Raw genomic sequence first — 19,331 nt, forward strand, 5'->3', positions numbered from 1 at the left:
TCCAAGTCTGGGCCCTCCATGGAAGAACTCTGAGATATGTCGGGCCCCTCAGTTGAAGGGGATCCCCCCTCTGCCCGTTGCACACTTACAATTTCAGAACTGTCCGAAGGGGTTACAGCTGAGTCTGGACCTTCTGTAGTAGTCTGAGAGCTATCACTAATTGGTGAGGAAGCCTGTGTACCGTCATTCAAGTCCATAGTGGGATCTGACTGGACAGCACTGATCTGACTGGAGCTTTGACTAAGCACATCATCATCTTCCCCTTCTGTAGCTGTACTTGTCAAATCACAGCTCGTCAGGTCTACAGAGTCTGACTGCAACGTATGTTGAGAGCGTGGCTGCTCAGTAATGATATCGTGTCCAGTAGGATCAGCAGCTGAACTCCCTGCTGACCCAGCTGTTGATACACCCGATGAAGAAGCCAGTTCACTGGTAATCTCGCCCTTCACAGAAGCTGCAAAAGACATTTATAGGTCAACCAAATGCTTAAATTTGTGTTTCACTCTTTACATGCACATCTTTAAATACTACATTAAACCAGGCTCTACATTAAACCAGGCTAAGGAAAATTCATGACTAAACACTTAAACTACAGTAAAGAAACAAATCACCTGTCAGATCTCTTAGAATACTTCCTCACCTTTATGCCATCCATCTATGCCAGTGACAGCCTGATCTTTTTAAAAAAATAGGCAGTCAACTTCATTACTTAAGTTTTATACCCAAGAGCATTTAAGGTTTCAGTTTTTCCTAACACATCCTTTGAGTGCCCATCTACGTTGTTGTCACTATAACACACACTTCTGTATTTTATGTACTGTCAGAAAAATAAAGGTTTTGTGATGTAAAGTAACATAGGTTGATTGCACTGCTAAAAGGAAAGCCAAGTACCTGCAAATGATGCAGCACTGACATCTGATCGGGTTTCAGAATCATCTTCCAAACCTTCTTCTTCACCAAGAAGTATTTTACCTGGTAAGCGTGATGTAAGAAAAAGCCTTACAGTTTACCCAAGGTAAAGCTGACTTGAAATGCTGAACAGTTGAAGTTATTACAAATAAATACATTTTGCATTTAAAAGTTTATCCAAACAACTTTTCAAAGCTATGGCAGGCAACAGATGGAAGAAGAGAAAGAAACGAAGAAACATCCAGACCCTCACTATCTGGTCAGGAAAGAAACAGCAATGAAGACACACAGTTAAGCAATTTTATTGAGTGGTATAACCATTCAATAAACAACTTACGTCCTCATTCATTCTAGTTTATTTTTGTGTACTGTGACCAAAATCCCACTAATTTCTTGAAGTATGTCCCATTACTAAGGCATCCACACGTCTGCCCCCAACTTGGAGGGACATTAAGCACCACAAATAATAAAATAACCTCTCTCTCCTTAAGGCTCTGAAAGTCATCAAGTAAAGGCTACTCTTAGTTTGGGGCTTGGAACTCCAATGGTACAAGAAAGGAAAATGCTTAGGGGGAAGAGCAGCACAGACTAGAAGCACAAGACAACGTAAGTGGGAAAGAGTGATGAACCATGGACAAGAGACATGAAGATCCAGGTGCCACTAAGGCAAAACTTTTTAGGGAAGCTTTTGCCACAGGAAGAAAGAAAATCATTTATAACTTAACACAGTCATCTTAAAAGAGTTCACTTACTCACAGTTTAATGTCTATTTAAAATAAAGGCAGTGAAGAAAGACAGATACCTGCAGATACTCACTGCCTGGGAGCAAAACAAGGATACAACTGTACTGAAAAGAGGAGGAAATAATTAAGGCCATCCTTCTGGATCTTGTAAGCCATTTGCTCAGACAGAGGGATTCATGACAGCAAGCCTGTTTTGCACTTTAGATTAAACCTCACTGGTAGTCCAAGATTTACCATGTAAGATACCAGTGTTCTGACAACTCCACGTGAAATACCAGTGGAAGACAAACATTAGCAGACTTTTGTATTCATTTCCTTATCATAACTGCTTCATATATATGCAGAAGAAACACTGTAAAACTGTCTCCTTCATAAAAGCATGTTTTATGCAATTCAAGCCTGTAAGTAAGGCAGAAAGGTAACCACATTTCCATGTATATTCTATATAAAACAGCAGCAGCTCATTGAGAACTACACATTCCCACAAGAGTGAGTAAACTGTGCTAAGAATTCCCAACCAAAAGCATGAAAAGATTGCTTATTTTTCTCTATTCTTTCCCCCATTTATGTCTATTTCCCTGAAACAAACTGGGGTATTCTACTTTCCACAGCTGATCACCTTTAAGTAAGTGAAAGAAGAGGAAGGACCCTGAAAAACACTTAGTAGGCATATTAGGCTTTGAGTATTTACATAAGTTTATAAAACAAGCCACAGAATACTGTTCCTCTATTTTGAGGAACAAAAGTCAGTTAAGATGCAGAACATATTCCTTTATTTAGAAATGAGCTTTCAGCCTTGTTCGCAAATAATTTTCTGAAGCTGAAACAAACAAACTAGCATAGGCCAGCTGCTCCAAACTAAAGTCGGTCTGAAGCAAAATGATTGAAGAGACAGAGAAAATCCAAGTTCTAACATAAGGGTCATAGCAAAAGAATGTTATAGCTAGAGAAGTTTCACCCATGGCTAACCACCGAAGCATACTACTCTATATGCCAAGAGACTGCAAGACTACTTTGAGTAGGAATTGGGAATAAGCTTAAGTTTCCCTCCTTTCTTCAATGGTGAGCAGTAGGAAATGAACAATTCAGAATTTGAGATTAAACCTGCATAAAATTCAAAATCATGAACAAATTTCCACAAATTTAGTTACACCATTTTTAGGCCACAAAATAATCTTTGTATCATGATCTTGAAAGAAGATATAAACTGACGGCTCTATACATGTTTTCCCATAAAGTGAAGGGAAGGTTAGTGTTTAACAAGTACTCTAATTGAATTTATACTATTATTAAATCTCCACTAAAGACCACTAACTATTATAAGTATCAGTGATAATTCTACCATTTTTCATTTAGAAGTGATATGCATTGTTATTCTGATTTGTTGCATTCTCTCACATTTGGATGCTGCAGCAGTACCTACTTCCAGAGCACCTTTTCATTCACACTTTTGTTTTTAAACTAGTGCTTATTGATGCAGTGCTAATTATTTTATTCAGCTCTACCCACTATTTCATGTTTAGGCATATTGTTACAGCAATAAAGCATAATGAGATTCTTTGCACAGAAAGATGGAAGGACATAGTTGGGAAAAAAAAAGTAAGCTAGGAGCTACAGCAGTCCTTTGAGTCTGAATAATCCTATTGAGTCTTAAGCTATCTTTCCTTGAGGTTTTCCTTTTTACAGTATTGCACATCTCTCTGCCTAGTATGCGTGCACTGACTGCACTACTCTCACACGTTGTTCCACTGCAGTAGTAGCATCTTCCTCAGCTAAAACAGATGAGGAATCTGTTGCCAGCTATATCTAGAATGATTCTTTTGTGAAATAACTTAAGCAAAGTATATAACTAGATACAAAGTACTTTCATGCACAAACTGGGAAAGAATACTTCACAGTAAATTTTATTATTTTTTTAAATCCTGCCAAATGAGTTACTTACTTCCTGAAATTAAATATACACAGTAAGACACGGAATTAATAATGCTGATCATCAACGACAGGGCATAAAAAAATAAGCAAAAAGCATCACATCAAAGCATGCAAACATACACATGCATTAGTGAAAGAGGAAGAAAACAGGACTCACAAAAACAGGAAGGTTAACTATTTAGTGAGTTATGTTAAAAGTTAAGTATTACTGTCAAAAGGAGGAATGCCCTGTTCAGACAGTATTTTTAAATATGCTCTTTAAAACTGAAAATTGCCTCAATACTCATCAGCGTAATTTTGCCAGTGCATTACAGCAAAAATAAGAACAATACTGCTTTGAATAATTTTAGAACATCTTGGTTGCAATATCAGAAGTCACGGCAGAATTCTTTTAAGATTTACAGTGATGAAGCTCAGCTGGTAACAGGAAGGCATTTATGAATGAAGACCAGAGTTCAGCAAGACAATGAAGGGAGGGAGGGAGGGAATCTGAGGAGAACACAATTAAAAGACTGATTTTGGAAATAATCACCTTTATGCTTTCTTGCAAGAACAGGGCTGCATGAAGACCCCCCTCCAGCTGCAAATCACAGAAAGTAACATATCAGGGCAAAGACAGAGCTGCTGAAATCATGAAGGAATTCTAAAAGCCTCAAATGGGAAGGGAAAAAAAATGCCAGGAAGAAATAGCAAACTTGATGCTTTTGAAGTTCAAGGGTTTTTTGGGGGGGTCATTCGCCACCAAATGACTTTTTATTTTTCTGTGCAAGTTGTGTGAAGTTTGCTTTTAAAAAAAAATCGGTGTTCTAAATTTCACTGGTATGGTTGCTCCTAGCTAATGAATTACGTCTAAGAGCAGCAATACTATAATGATCCCTTAGTTCAATGCAGAAGTCCTTACGGAAAATCCGATCAGAGACTGATTCTTTTGAAACAGGTAAGTAGCAGTTAAGAGACAATTTTAAGAACATGCACTTCACAAACAGGAACATTAATTGCTGATTTTAAGTTATAGATAAAGTTAAGTCATGCTTTAATTTCATGCTGTTTTTGGTATTTAGCAAGGAGCTCTTAGTTAATATAAATTCTGATTAGATCAGCTTTCTATGAATCACAACTGTCAGATGCTTGGTGAGAACATTCATTTTGTGAACAGTATCAGTCACCATGGTTAACTTGCTCTGTGTAAACAAAGTCATCAACACAAAACAAAATACTCTGGAGTTCCACAATACTGAATGAATGTACACCCACTTAAAGGAAAATGAAGTGGGAGAGGATCTTTTCCTGTACCTGGAAAAATATCATGTATACCTTTACACGTTTTATTTTATCCTTCCTACTTAACGCTACCCAAAAGGAATTAGAGCCTGCAATCATTACCTTTAACACAAATTACCAAAAATATAGCTTACCTATGAGCTCCACTATGCTCCCACTCCGGTTCCTGCTGGTGGATTCATCTTTGGATACACTGACCTGTGCAATGCCACCTGTAGTGGTTAGGGCATGGAGAAGTTCAGGTGGTGGTGTTCTAAAGAGCTGCTGTAATAATTCTAAAGCTCCAGTCACAACGTTGTGGTCCTGATGCTGAGTGTAATGCAGAGTCAGTTCATAAACCTAAAAAACAAAGTACTAGAGTAAGCTTGTGAAGACACAACATACTACCTTTGTTCTCATATACCACATTAAATTTCAGTGGTGCATTCAAAGTGACTGAGATATGCTGTATCTAATCATCATCATCCTTTACCAAGAGGAAAAGCTCATCTCAATGTAGCCATTTAACTGCCTTCTTGGTAGACGTCTCTTATGATGTTTGCTTATTGTTACAGGAGGAGGAATCACATCAAAGAACGCAGTAATTTTTATGAATTCCTTTAGGAACACCTAGCAAGCATTTTTCTGGGATTTCGTGTTATTAAAATTATTTATCAGGAATTCCAACCACTGGACCAACTGTCAGTTACCAAGTTGAAGAGTAGTTTGAGAAAAGAATCCAGAATGTTCTACACCAAACTAGTGTTGCATCATACTGTTTGAAATATTTTTCCCCCTCATAGCCCAAATAGTACTCTTCAGGTTAGGGTTATTATTTGTGTTTTACCTGTACAAGCTGATCTGGTGAAGGTGAAATCTCTGCTTCTTTCCTTGTTACACCGAAACTGCCTTTCAGGCTGGTATCCTTTACTTGTTGTTGCAATAAAGGTATGAGATACCTTAGTGTAAGTAAAACACCCAAAATTAAAAGAGTAGGATGATCATCATCTACAGGAACCAACAAGCCTGGGGGTAGAGCAGAACAAGCCAAACTGCTTACTAACAATGGTAAATATCACCACAAATGTACAAACATAACTACACAAATTGTGTAGTCAGTATAATAGTTTCTGTTAAAAAACAAAACAAACAAAAAACCACCATCTAGCAGCAACTAAAGAATGTTAAGTGTAGAAACACTTGAACATACGTATTCTTTAACACTCCTGGCAATGATTTAGGCCATGTGGGAGGATGATCGGAGGACCCTGTCTCCCTTCTCCTATTTCCTACCTCTTCTGCTCAATAACAGCACAACTGTGTTTTATTTTTTAAATAATCCCTGAGGCTCTTACTGAGTAACTTCCTCCCTCCACTCGGCTATTCAATTCAGGCCCAGCATAACTCCCCCCTCCGGAACACATGCTACTGTCCTAATGAATAACATTTATATTTTTGCTGCCTCCTTCAACTGGAAATCTTACTCAATATATTTACCCACTAATCAAAGAAGCAAATTCAAAATACATGAAGAATTAATATAAGTTATGTTCCTATTAATACTACTGTCTAAATTCAGTACCATTGCTAGGACATTACAAAACAGCACCTTTGAGGCAGGAAAGGACGATGTGCGCACAGAGAAACAAGGACTGAGAAAGTAATACACCATTCTCAAGTCAGAATGAGAAAAGTCACTACATGGACGTGACATTTGCATTTTTCACCTCTTCTTTTAAGAAGCAAGGCTAACAGGGTAATACTTTACACATCTGCCTGTCTTCCTTCCCTCTCCATTTGCAATATAGTCTACATATGAAAGAACCCTTGCACAGTACCACAACTGAGACAGTTTCCACTATGATTCAGGTGTTTCATCATCAGCTGCAGATCTCCCCAAAGACTGTAAAAACTTCCCAGATAAAGGAACGTGGAAGCAACTACCTCACATGAATTTGTGTGCTTTTAAAGCAAAAAAATCTTTTAGTAGAATTAAATACTTACAGTACTTAAGTTAGGTTTTCAAGAAAAGAATCAACTTGGTACCTCTTCTTTAGGAGGCTACAGGGTACATGATCACAACACTAAGAACAGCCATATCCTCCACCTCAGACCCTCTGCACTAACAACCAGGCTGCTAAACAGTAAAAGTCTTCACAGACTCTTGAGCAAGGTCTTGCAGAAGAATGCCTAGACTTCCTCATTTTTCCAATCGGCTACTTGCTTTCTTAGCTTTGGCTGTTTCTTTTCAACATAACTGAATTAACATTTCCAAACGCACAAGATACAAATAACATTAGTATCTATATCACCTAACTACATAAAATAAAGCAAGCACAAGCAGGACAACTGATAGTCTAAGTGTCCCTTCTTTGCCTGAAAACCATTCACATATTTAGCATCTTACATGAGAAATGAAATTCATATTACTTACACCTGAAGAAAATTAATTTTTTCCTCTGAATCTTACCTAAAAGTACATTCAATAACCAGGCATAAAAATACTGCATTCTTCGTGAATGTTGACAGATGCTTACTGCTGATCCTGCCGCAGTTCGACGGATAGTAGGGGAACTGGATTTGAGATTAGCTATGAAAGCCTTCAATAAAACCTAAAAACAAGATATGTTACTTAATTCACTTTTCTCTCTTTTTCTTTCTCATCAAAAGTTAAGAAGTCAAATGTCTTTTTCATCTATTCCAAGCATTACATCAAGCAAAGACAACTTTTGCCTTAATTCACACATGCAGCTATAATACCGCTTTGTGCAACATGATTGATAATAGTGGTATTAGGGGGTACTACTAGGTTAAAGATACCTTAATCTCATTGTCGTTTGCAAAATTGCCAAATGCTGCCATGATTTTTGGTATTGCTGCAGCTAGTGTTTCTTGTACTGATTCTTCAGGTCTCTTACTTATTCGTGTTAAACAGGGCAAAAGGTTCACTAAGTATGGCCTAAGTATGACAAAGGAGAAACATTAATTTGAGGTAAGAACAACTGTACCCACCAAAACCTTTTTTAATTCATACACAAATTCTTAGAACGACTAAATCATACAAAATATTTCCATTAGCTACATATAACATAGAAAAACAAGGTGAATACAATTAGCAGACATTAAGAATTAAAAAGAATACATGAAAAAAATCAATGTCTTCACAAGTCTTCTTCCCCTTCTCACAGCTATGTACAGCACAGAACTAAAATTCTGCTAAAAGAAAACTAGCTACTCAAAGCTAATTCAGAGACAATGTGACAAGAATATAATTGGGGGGAGGGTGAGAAGAATATTTAAAATTTGAGAACAGTACAATTTTGTTAGCATCTGTATTTTGGTAAATGTTCCTTGGAAAGCTCACTACTAGGATGAATTTACCTGCATTTTTGAGGCCGAACTAGATGAGCAAGCTCAGCAAATCTCCAGAGGGCAGCACGTAGACTTCGGGAAGCACCATTCTAAATAGAGCATGCAACTGTTACATTTCATAAAGCAAAACCATTCCCTAATAGAATGTCTACAACTGCTTAAATCTTATACAATTTTACTTAGATAAAAAACAAGGTATCTGGAAGCCTTAAAATTTTTCTTGCTAAAAGGAAGGAAAGTCAGATCCACAACTGCCTTTATTTTTCTAGCTGGTATTAGGAATTTTCCAAGTGACCCAAAATGAGTAAGAGAGAACATGAAGAAAGAGAAGGAAATGTCTGAGATCTCCACTCTGCTGAAATCAGCTTAAAATACCACAGAGACAGTCATCAACCAACAAAGAGACACTGATGATATGAGAGTCTAAAAATCACTGGAACACTTGCAGAAATATAAATGCAGCATAAAATTGACAGCACTGGAAATATGCAAGTAAATAACCTTCAGCTCCAGTTAACAGCAAAAAATTCCATATAGCGACCTACATCATTTCTTAATGGCTTGCATTCTGAATTTAGTAACTATTAGTCTGTATTGACATCTTCAATAACGCACATGACCTGAGCTAGAGCGTGTTTAGACCCAGTGTCTGAAGATATAGTAAAGCTCCTCAATATTGTTGGAATGTGGAAAACTATGGAAGTTGATAGGTGTCATTTTCTCTAATCTCCCTACTTGGATAAATTGAATACTTTACTTAGCTTGAACCTAACCAAAATACTTCTCAAATCAAGCCTCCCTGAAAACTGAACTGAGGTGTTTAGAAACTTTTTTCTTATTTTCCTCAGCTAGCGTGTCAAAGGTTCATGGTGCCACTGTTAGCATTGCATACACACAACTAAAAAAAACACAACTGCATCTGAATTACAAATTGGGCGTTTTCAAATTCAGAGCAACGTTAACAGATTTTGACACGACACAGTGATCTAACTGATGCAAGAACCAAATTCTGTAAGCTTTCACTTTGACCTTAAAGAAACCACCACCATTTTCATGAATGCCACGTCCCGATATACTACAACACTTATTAAATACTATATTTCAGAAAGACAAAAGCAAGGTAAACTCACCTTTTTAATCTCTTTATACAGTTCTAATTGTAACCTAGGGAGACTGGAATCCATCAAAACCTGCAATAAAATGTATCATGAATATATTGTATCAGACTGGAGGGACTTTAAAGGTACAAAGTTGCTCTTGCAATAAAAAAAAGCAGAGCTATCTAACCCTACATATGATGCATAGAAGGAAAAAGCTTATCAGAAGACAGGAGATGCCTTTCTGTTTTACACAAAGACAAAACAGAAACACGGACAATTCCAAACACTAAGGTATTCGCAGTTGACATTAGCTACTTGTTCCATCTGCCTAGAAGAGGCCACGTGGCATCAGACCACAGTTACAGCCAAATTAATGTGCCTGCTGGCAATAGCCAGTAATAAATACCCAGCAATAGACTATTAAAACAAAATCATAGTACCCACAAGCAGCGAGAGCTATCCCCTGCTAGACACCTCCACTTTCAAGAAGCCTACTTTCAGGTATTTCTCAAGCTGAGGCTGTATTTGTACCATTACCTTTAGCAGCCCTTGAAAACCCCTTCTTCTACAAATTAGCCTGTTTTCAGCATCCCTGTGTTACCATGAGGTGTTTTGGACACCAGCAGTATCATGTTCCAGGATCTAATCACACAGAGCGTGCATTTTGGTTTGCTCTAACCTTGTAGTCCAATGAAGAATTAGAGAACATGAATGAAAGTAAGCACTGAGAAGTACCAATTTTCTGTTCAGCTCAATCATTCTACCTCCACCTTTCCAATGGCAGAAGGGGAAAAAAAGGAAATAGTTCCACAATGTATAATCCTTTCCTACAGAGCATTCTGTATACATATGATCACCCCTTCTCTTCCATTTGTTTTTTTCCTAGCACGTGGTAGAAATGTTCATGAATAGTGGCACAACTCCTTCAGCTGAAACAAGAACTTCATGCAATATGCAAGTATCTGGTTTATGAATTTATAGTCCTTTAATGTTTTATATTTCATTCTTTATTCTTTGCACAATTATTCAGTAATTTCTAGCTTCCTATCTGCCTTCTTGACCATCAACCAGTAAGCTCACATCTTCACAGGACTACTCATGACAACTACAAAGTCTTACATGGCACATGCTGATGTGGAGGCCACAACTGCTTATGCACGGTCAGCGAAGAGCCTGCGACTCCTCCAGAGCACAATTTCCTTATTGTATGCCCAATAACTTTATGCCCCCAATTTACCAGTCATCATAACAAAATATTACCTTCCCAGAAAGTCTTATCTTGCTTGCATCTCTAAACTGTCATAAGCACCCCGACTATTAACTGCAAATGCCTAGACTATACCAGGTAAGGACACATTTCACTTCCGTAAAAATTAAGTCTTCACGAAGGTCACTGCCTCTGTGTGTAAGGATATCAATCAACACACACACACAAAAAAAAAAGCATCACCTACTATTCTGGCTTCAAGCATTACTTGTCCTTATACCACACTCAGCTGGAGCAACTTTAGTACTTTTGTTTGTTTGTTTACTTATATTTGTAGCAGGACAGAACCTAAAAATTCATCCTAGTCCGAAAAAAACATAAGCATAGTCAATTGTAAATTAATACAGCTAATAAATCCTAATTTCTGAGACCAACTGTACTACAACCTGCAAGAAGAGTCCCACCAGTGTCGTTAGGTCAGGCAGCACTACAACAGCTTTGTAGTTCAACTTCAAAAACGAGATTACTTCAGTAACAACTCACAAATACCAGCAAGTGAGTATTTGCATGGGTAATTCCCAACTTCCTTTTTTTTTTTCTTTTATATAAAGGTTTCACCAAAGCTATTTAAACTTTAAGCCATTTATGCTCTCTGTGAGGTTCTGACAGGTAAGTGGAGCAGTATTCAAAGACCACCTACAGAGGTTTAACTAAATTTCATTTCAGTTTAAAGCCTTGTCTATACAAAAACATCAGTGTTTTAATTGCACTAATGAATATGGAATCCAGACATGGTTTCACAAATAACATCTAGATTCTTACTTCAAAAGAGAAAATATGAAACATCTTTCTAGCAAACAGAAGTAGCCCCTAAATTGCCTGAAGTCCCAAAAAGCTGAACATTAACTAATATGCAAGGTTAAGGGCCTGATGCCTCTACCCCATTTATCACAAGCATCACTGCTCCTTGAACAACCTGAAAACAAAACTGCATGTCTTTTTCCCCTCTGCATTTATCTACCAAACAGGTCTGCTTAAAGACTAAGTTGCTACCACAGAGCATAAAAATGGAAACAAAATACAAACTGTGACCAGCTTCAGTAACAGTCTGATAAATCCGTGTGGTTGGAATATCACAACTATCAACATTTCACAGCTGTGACCGAATTGCAAGCTTAATGACTGATGGGAGACTGTCATTTGAAAATCACCTTTATCTTTACAAGAAAACCATCTACCATACAAAGATTCAAAAAAATTTAAGTTTTTCAAGTTAACTTAAAATATGTCAGAAAGCAGTAACAGTATTAAATAGACAGGTGAACCTAAGAGATAAGCTTTACACCAAGCCTACAGAACAGTTTCACAGAAGGAAGGAAGCTTGCATTCTTTAAGAGAGTTTCAGAGCATCTAATCAACAAATTTTCTCCGTACTATTAATTCATACAGATACCAAACAACAGAATGTAACTTCGAGAAATCCCTACAGAAATAGGGATTTATTTGCTTGCTTCTAAAGCAAACCCCCTACACGCTAAAGAAAACTAGTTTCTGCACATTCATAAAGTACTTACAGTTTCATATCAATTAGATTAATTATGCAGATACATTACATAATTCAAGCATTACAGAAAACAGGGAAAAAAAAGAAAGGACAGATGAAGGTAAACCCATTATGGAAGCAGCAGCTTACATCAGTTATTCAGAAGGTTCATTTTGTGATTTGTTGAACTCAAATTTAGACCTTGCCTGACCTCCTATCAAAATCGGCCTGCTGTCTCCAGCAAGCCCTTCATTCTGGATCACAGTAAGGTAATAACAGCCTCCAGAACACTGCATTTATCCTAATTATGCCTACAAACTTCTCTGCCAAGTCTCAGCAAATCACTACCAGAATTACAACACACCAATCGTCTGGAATGAAGAGACATTACATCTTATAGACAGCTTTTTAATAATATTCTTTACCTTTCCTACATGTTAAGTAACTTCTTGTTTACAGAATAAAAGAGTATTCTTCCCATACCACAAAACGATGTTAGAAAAGCCCATATTCTTGTTTTGACTGACTTAAACAGAACCAAGTTAATGAATGACTGAAGTAAAAAACAGAACGATGAACTACAACAGACAGGTTAAAATACCCTTATCTGATATAAATTTTACATCCCCCTGTGCAACTCACCTTAGAGGACACACAATTTCCTAAAGCTTACTTGACCTCTTGCATTACAAGACATTATCAAGAACAAAAAGCAATTAAAAGAGCGTAAGTGTGAATTCACACAGGATGCTGCATCAAGAAGAGGTCAAATCTGGTAAGACAATAGATAAAAGTTCTTACTTTAATAACTTTATTAAGGCATTCATCAGCAACCATCCGGACATCAGATTCTGCATCCTCACTGCAGAGGAGAAAGACTTCCATAGCAATCCCCAGCAGTTTCTGAAATTCTGGAGAATTTCTAAACAAACAAACATTAGAAAATTACAATGGGCATTAGAAAAAGCAAACGTGAAAGCTACTTCTGATGGGGTTTCAGAATCCAACAACATATACGCAGTTATACAAGAGGAGAAAAGATCCAGCAGATAAGCACTTCCTTAGGAGTTGGGAAATCATTTACCTGCTCTTTACTACATAATCTGGCAAAGGTATTTGACCTCTGTGCCTCAGTTTCTCTGTCTGAAGTAGAAGGATAATACCTACTCTACCAATGCTTAAAGAAAATTACTTCTTAGATTTTGGCTTAGTTAAAAACAAAAACACAACCAAACATTTTATCATTTCAGTCTTAGACTGAAGTTGAATGTTTAAAATCAGCAATTATCAGGAAGCCTCCAAGTATCTACCACTGTGAAGAAGCTATTCATATTAATGCAACAAATTGTATTAACGCATTAAATTAAAAATAAACGTTGTCTTACCTTAAAGACTGAGCAACGATGTTTTCACATATTGTCAGGCAATGATTCACTCTATCTTTCTTGGTAGTTGAAAGCTCTTTCTTTCTAAAATGAAACAATGAAAATAAATCTGAGATAAGACTTGAAAACTGAGCGGTAACTATAGACACTACTCTAGCAAGTGTATTTATAATAATCACACACACAAAAAAAGAAACTACTTCTCTGGTTACGATATAAATATCCATATACCAATTATCTGTAATCCCAGGACTTTGCATACTAACTGCTGCTGAGAGCATGCAAGCACACAAGCAAAGGGAAGGATACAAACTTAGAAAAAGCATAAGCCTTTTAAGTAGGATTATCATATTAATCCTGTAACTGATAGAACAAACAAACTCAGAATGAAAAAGGTTGGGGAAAATAAGCATGAAGAACAAGTATTGCAGACTTAAAAATCCCATATTGAAAAAAGATCTTTTTCATCATCAACTTTTTGTCTGATGACTTCTTGAAAAGTAAGAAGTTGTATTAAATGATTTTTCATCTGAATTAAAGGATGCTAATACAATCCTGACATATACCATATTCCTCCAAATGTTTTTTTAATTGTCAAAATAGCAAAGCTCTAGGCACAGCCTATACATATCAAAAATGCTGTCCCTATAGTAACACTTAGCATAGCCCAGGCAAGGATGAGCTTAGTTAACTTGCAGCAATTATGTGTAAAACAAAGAACAGAAGTCACAGAATGAAAGAATGTAGATCCACAATTGATGCAAAGCCCAGTCTGTAAAGCTTACAATTTGGAAAACTTCAGTGTTCACTTTCACCTGCTCTAAGCTCCTTTATGCCTGTGTCGAGAACAGAAGCTTCTTCCCTGCTCCACCCCCAACCTTGCCAATAAACGAGCTGGAAAAAAGCACTAAGCCTGTGACATTTTATTTCCTCATACACACTGTCTCCTAGTTTCAGCTTCATTGACACAGAATCACTCCTAGCAAAACAGAAGTTACTTTTAAATAATTCACTAGTAGCAAGCCAGGAGCTGAGGAACACCTCTCATGTGTCCTGACAAGGAGGCTCCTGCTTGTTCCCTCAGATTCACAGAGCTGCTCTTTGCTTTTGCTTTCCAAGTGAAAAATAATCTTCTCTATGCTTAATATTTAACTGTCTTAGCAACACAATAGCAAAACTATCAAATAGCAAACAAGTGTTTCTAAATTAGAAGTTGGAAAATGATCACTGATCATTACTGTAGCCTTGAGCTACAATAACAGAGCTTAACACAGCATTAAGGACCAACAGTAATTAGCCAATAACCACATTAAAGTAACTGGAAATACAGTTAGACCAAAATTCAGAAGAACTAAGCTGTAATAATTAAGACCTTCTGCTCAAACACTACCAGAGGTTTTGAAATAACAGGCCTGTCCTTTTCCTTGTCATCCTGGAAGTGGGGGTTGTTTCCTCCCAACATTTCAGTTCTTCATCCAGAGATCCTCTCATCTCACTCCAGAAATACCTTCCCTTTCCAAAGTTCAAGGAATAGTTCTAAAAAAAACAACCCACAACTATTTTCTATTAGACATTTGACAGTATGTTGTTTAGGTAAGCTTCAGTGCTCCTCAAAGATCTATTCTTCAGCTAATACAGCCCTGGGCAAGGCAGGCAGCAGTGTTCAATAGCACACAGAGCAGCACAGATCAATCTCTTTGGCAGATTTCTGTAAACAAAGAGCTCTCCCAACACTGAATAATAAAATAAGTAACTCAAGAAAATTAAGGTAATTTTTTTTTAAACGTCTTGAATACAGAAAATGTGAAGTGAAAACTCAGAAGGAGTGCTTACAGTCGAGAAGATGTTACCATTTAAATTGAAAGAAAAGAAACCAGAGGTGAAGAATAACTGTCAGTCACTGATAAAAGGAAAAGAAGGAAAAAGCATTCGGCTGTGTTTGCTGTACTGAATCCTTCCTCTGCCATTTGGTTTCTCGCCTTCCTTAAAATCAGCTTCCAAAGGAGTAAAAGAAAAGGTGGAAAACAAACACACAATGTATGTCGCGTGCATGCACACATTTTCTATGTCTACAGAGGGAGAAAGATAACACAATGATATTTTCTGTCCCTGGAGACAGAATGTGGTTTTATTTTTTTGCTTTAAAAAAAAATATGTATTCAGACGTATTATGAAGACCTCAGGCAATCTACTGTGCCCGGGGGGCACAACAGCATCACACATTTCTTAGGAGAGAGCCGAGGCAGCAAGCCTCTTGTGTAAGGTCAGACATCACTTGGTGTTTCCAGAATAACAGAAGGCAGGAGATATTGCAGCAGCAGGTATCTACAGGAGAGCCTCATCTCACCGACATGGGAGTTTAGTCTTCTGCACGCTTCTATGGGCAGCCTCTAGCCAAGAAGATTAACAAACAATGTAAGAAAAAACAGCAAGTCCTGATAATTCTGCACTCCAAGCCTGAGATGAGCTGCCTATGAAGAGATCCAACTCTCTGATGCTGGTTTTTTTTAAAAGCTTTGGAATTAAGGATGTGTAAATAGACGACAGAAGCATTAATGCTGAACCACTATTAAAAAAAGGCCAAGCCAAACAGCTTGACATTACCCTTGAGAAAAGTATTGGGAAAATTCAAAATTCTATTAGCATACAGAACTATCAGCGGGTCAAAAAATAAACAAATAAAGCTGAAATCTGACATATGATTCAAGCACGTGGTAATACAGCCAATGACAGACAGTCAGACAGACTAGAACAGGAGCTGACCCCCCAGGAATTAACTCCAAAAACCCATCCAGGAAGCAGGTCAGCAGGTATTATCTGTGCGGTTCAGTCTTCAGTTCGGCAGAAAAGTCAAGATACGGCTACAGACAGAGCTGATAAAACCTACCTATGTCTATAGCTTCACTCAAACAAAAATCCAGAAAAAAAAATCAGTGAGGACTGAAAAATGCCCGTTGCTGGAGAGTTCTTGGGCTCTTGCAGCACTTTTTACTGCAAAGTTAATGGTTAGAGCCAAATGAAAACAAAATTGAAATTGTGACCTATTTCCAATTTCAATGTAAAGCAACTCTAATAATTAACTATTAGAGCAAGTTAACAGGAGAAAAGGTGAAGAACCACCGTTGGAACAGTCAAACCAAAAGCCACATACTCCCCCAGAAGAAACATTAGCACTTCATTCCACTCAGCTCAGCGACAAGAGGTAAAAAATGAATAAAATATAGGATGTGGTTTGACAGTCCATCTGCTCTTTGGTTTCACCGAGTAAACTCTTAATTTCTACATCATACTGACTGAATTTTCAAGTTAGTATGAGCTCTGCAATCCAAAACAAAATGAACAACCCAACTCCAACCAAAATTTAAGAGTCTGGAAAAACTGAAAATAGATATGAGAGACAATAAGGTGCCTCAGCAGAACCTTATAGAAACAATACAATGACAGAGCACAACCTAAGTTTTCACTGAAGGAAAAAAAATCAAGAGGAGATAAGAAGGGACCAGAAACTGATGTTTGTCTGTAGCATATAATAAAAGCTTAACACATGATTTCTGCTTATGAAATCTCTCAAAACAGAAAAAGCTCTTAAGTTCTTGGTAAAAGCCTGAATTCAATCAATATTTTAATAATAAAAGTAAAACCAGGATATTACTTTTATCAAGATCTAAGAAGTCGTTATCTTTGTTGTTATATTTCTTAAGTCATATAGAGGTAATATTATGTTGCCATAATTCAAGGTATTAAAAAAAGAGAATAGGAAGTAGAGACGGGTACTTAGGTTTACTTTCACTATAGCATAAAAAGATCCAACAAAAAAAGTCTTAACAACACGTGTAAAAATATTACTCAATACTTCAAGGAATGACAGCGTCTCATTTATCTAACTTACGCAACAAGACAGCTTTCATCTAATGGACAATGCCAAATGGATACCTAATTAAACAAATAAATGGCAAACCAGCAGCATTTATACTGCAAAACTCACCAATACCTTTACTCTCCCATTACTGGCAGGTAAGGTAGCATCTGTTTTACTACAGTAAACAAGGATAGGAAGTTACCACACAGAACTACAAAAAAAATTTAAGTGCTATTTGCATGGAACCACAGTTAAGATGAACATGTCTCCCCAGACACAACGAAAACACATAGGCATGTGTTTTCTAGTTCGTTGGACAGCAAATGCAAATAACACCACGAGTTACACTCAAGATGTCACCTGGTAATACACTAACAGTTTTGGAAACTTCACCAGAGACCGCCACAACATCCTTTCACAGGCTTTCACAAGGCTTAGTGCTGTTAGTGAATTCGTAAAGCTCCTAGGGGCATGCAATACTATCAGCTTTCTGAAAACATCCAGCCTATTTTTAAACACAACACAAAGTCAACTAGGGCAATTACAAGCCTGATTTGTTAGTTCTTTGAACACAGCACGTCTAAATGCAGACCCCCCCCAAACCACCCATAACATCCCTCAGCAAGCACCACAGATAATTTTCAAGCCTTTCTTTTGAAATAAGATGAGCTATCCCATCAGGAACTTTTTAGATAGATTTTTCTGCTACATATAGGAAAGATTAGAAATAGCCGTCTACCCATCCTTCATGTCACATGAAACAGTAACACAAAAATGCACAGAACAGAGCAATTCGTCCTTGCAAAACAGTAAGGCAACTAAAACCAATTAGATCACAAAGGACATCAGGTTCTTCACCTATTATGCCCCCAAAGCATCAACCACGCATTGGAACTGTTTGAGACAAGAGTCTCCAAACAGAATGAACCACGATAATTTAGTTGGCATCCGTACCAAAATGTACTGCGGGAGCAGGTGGCCGAGAGCCCAGCTCCACCGCTTGTCATCTCTGCCAAAGCGGCCTGAAACTGCCAACTGAGAAGTTACCTGCTCCTCAGCCCTTCTGTTTCTCCTGTCTCCCTGATGTCTGGAGAAACAGCAATAATGTGACTCACGTATTCATCCAGTGTGAGTCCTAGTGCCTCTCCACCTGCTCAATAAGGGTTATTTTTAGAGAGAGCAAACCCAACAGGCAGCACTGGGGCACTGAACAGCTCCTCGCCCTCGTTTGCTGGTCAGACACCTGAATATCCCACCGACAGAAGCAGATGCCTCTTCAGTGCATTCACCCCTGATATTTAAGGACACAAAAGGACACCACAAGTACTTAAACTACCTCCTCTTAGGCGTCAGCACAAGAAGTCACAGCACGAGACTTTAGATGAAGTTTGTCACAAAGATCAACAGCACGGAGGGGATAAGACCTAGACTTTAAGTTACACTTCGGGTTTTTCTCCCTTCTCCCCCAGCAGCATGTCATACGGAAGCGACGCTTTTTTCTTTCCAGAACCACGAAGCCCACACCGCACCCGTGCACCTCCCGCCCACCGCCCGGCCTGTTGCAACTCCCCGCTTCCCCATAAAGTTTCCAGCAGCCCGGAGGCGAAGCAGAGAGGTCCCAGGGGCCAGCCTCCAGCCGGGGCTGCCCCTGTGGGGACCCTCCTGGCTGCCGCCCGGCCCTGGGACCGCGGCAGGGTCCCGGACACCGCCGGGGCCGCCTCAGAACCCGTCCCGCCGCCCGGTGCCGGTCACTCACGGTCTCTGCAGCGGCTCCTCAGGGATAGCGGCCGGCCCCTGCTGCTGCTGGAAGGAGCGCAGCGACTCGAAGGCCTTCATCAGCTTCTCCATCGTGGCCATGGCCCCCGAGGGGCGCCCGGCGGTGCCCGCCTGCCTTCGCCCCCCGCCCCCGCCTCAGCCCGGGCCGCGCTGACTCAGGCGGCCGCCGCCGCCGCAGGGGGCCGCGCTCGTCGCCCCGCCGCCATCTTGGCGCCGTCCCGTCAGCCCCCGCGCCGACGCCACGC

At 38.7% G+C, this 19,331-nt stretch overlaps 1 protein-coding gene across 3 annotated transcripts in view; it reads right to left on the reverse strand.

Annotated features, from left to right (window-relative positions):
• Window positions 1-19,331, reverse strand: part of HTT (huntingtin) — a 79,169-nt gene extending 59,838 nt beyond the window's left edge. Inside the window, exons 1-12 of one of the 3 annotated variants that reach the window (XM_083833002.1) lie at window positions 19,067-19,330; window positions 13,452-13,535; window positions 12,868-12,988; window positions 9,347-9,406; window positions 8,226-8,305; window positions 7,665-7,803; window positions 7,315-7,456; window positions 5,692-5,870; window positions 5,000-5,204; window positions 4,117-4,164; window positions 892-972; window positions 90-454 (exon numbers count right to left, since the gene is read on the reverse strand). In XM_083833002.1, the coding sequence (XP_083689128.1) occupies window positions 90-454; window positions 892-972; window positions 4,117-4,164; window positions 5,000-5,204; window positions 5,692-5,870; window positions 7,315-7,456; window positions 7,665-7,803; window positions 8,226-8,305; window positions 9,347-9,406; window positions 12,868-12,988; window positions 13,452-13,535; window positions 19,067-19,167 (1,605 nt within the window). In that variant the 5' untranslated portion in view covers window positions 19,168-19,330. Of the gene's footprint in view, window positions 1-89; window positions 455-891; window positions 973-4,116; window positions 4,165-4,999; window positions 5,205-5,691; window positions 5,871-7,314; window positions 7,457-7,664; window positions 7,804-8,225; window positions 8,306-9,346; window positions 9,407-12,867; window positions 12,989-13,451; window positions 13,536-19,066 lie in introns of all 3 variants that reach the window. The other 2 variants (XM_083833004.1, XM_083833003.1) reach the window with 2 other exon arrangements.

The sequence above is a fragment of the Anser anser genome, assembly GCF_964211835.1.
Source record: "Anser anser genome assembly, chromosome: 4".
In the NCBI taxonomy this organism is placed as follows: Eukaryota; Metazoa; Chordata; class Aves; order Anseriformes; family Anatidae; genus Anser; species Anser anser.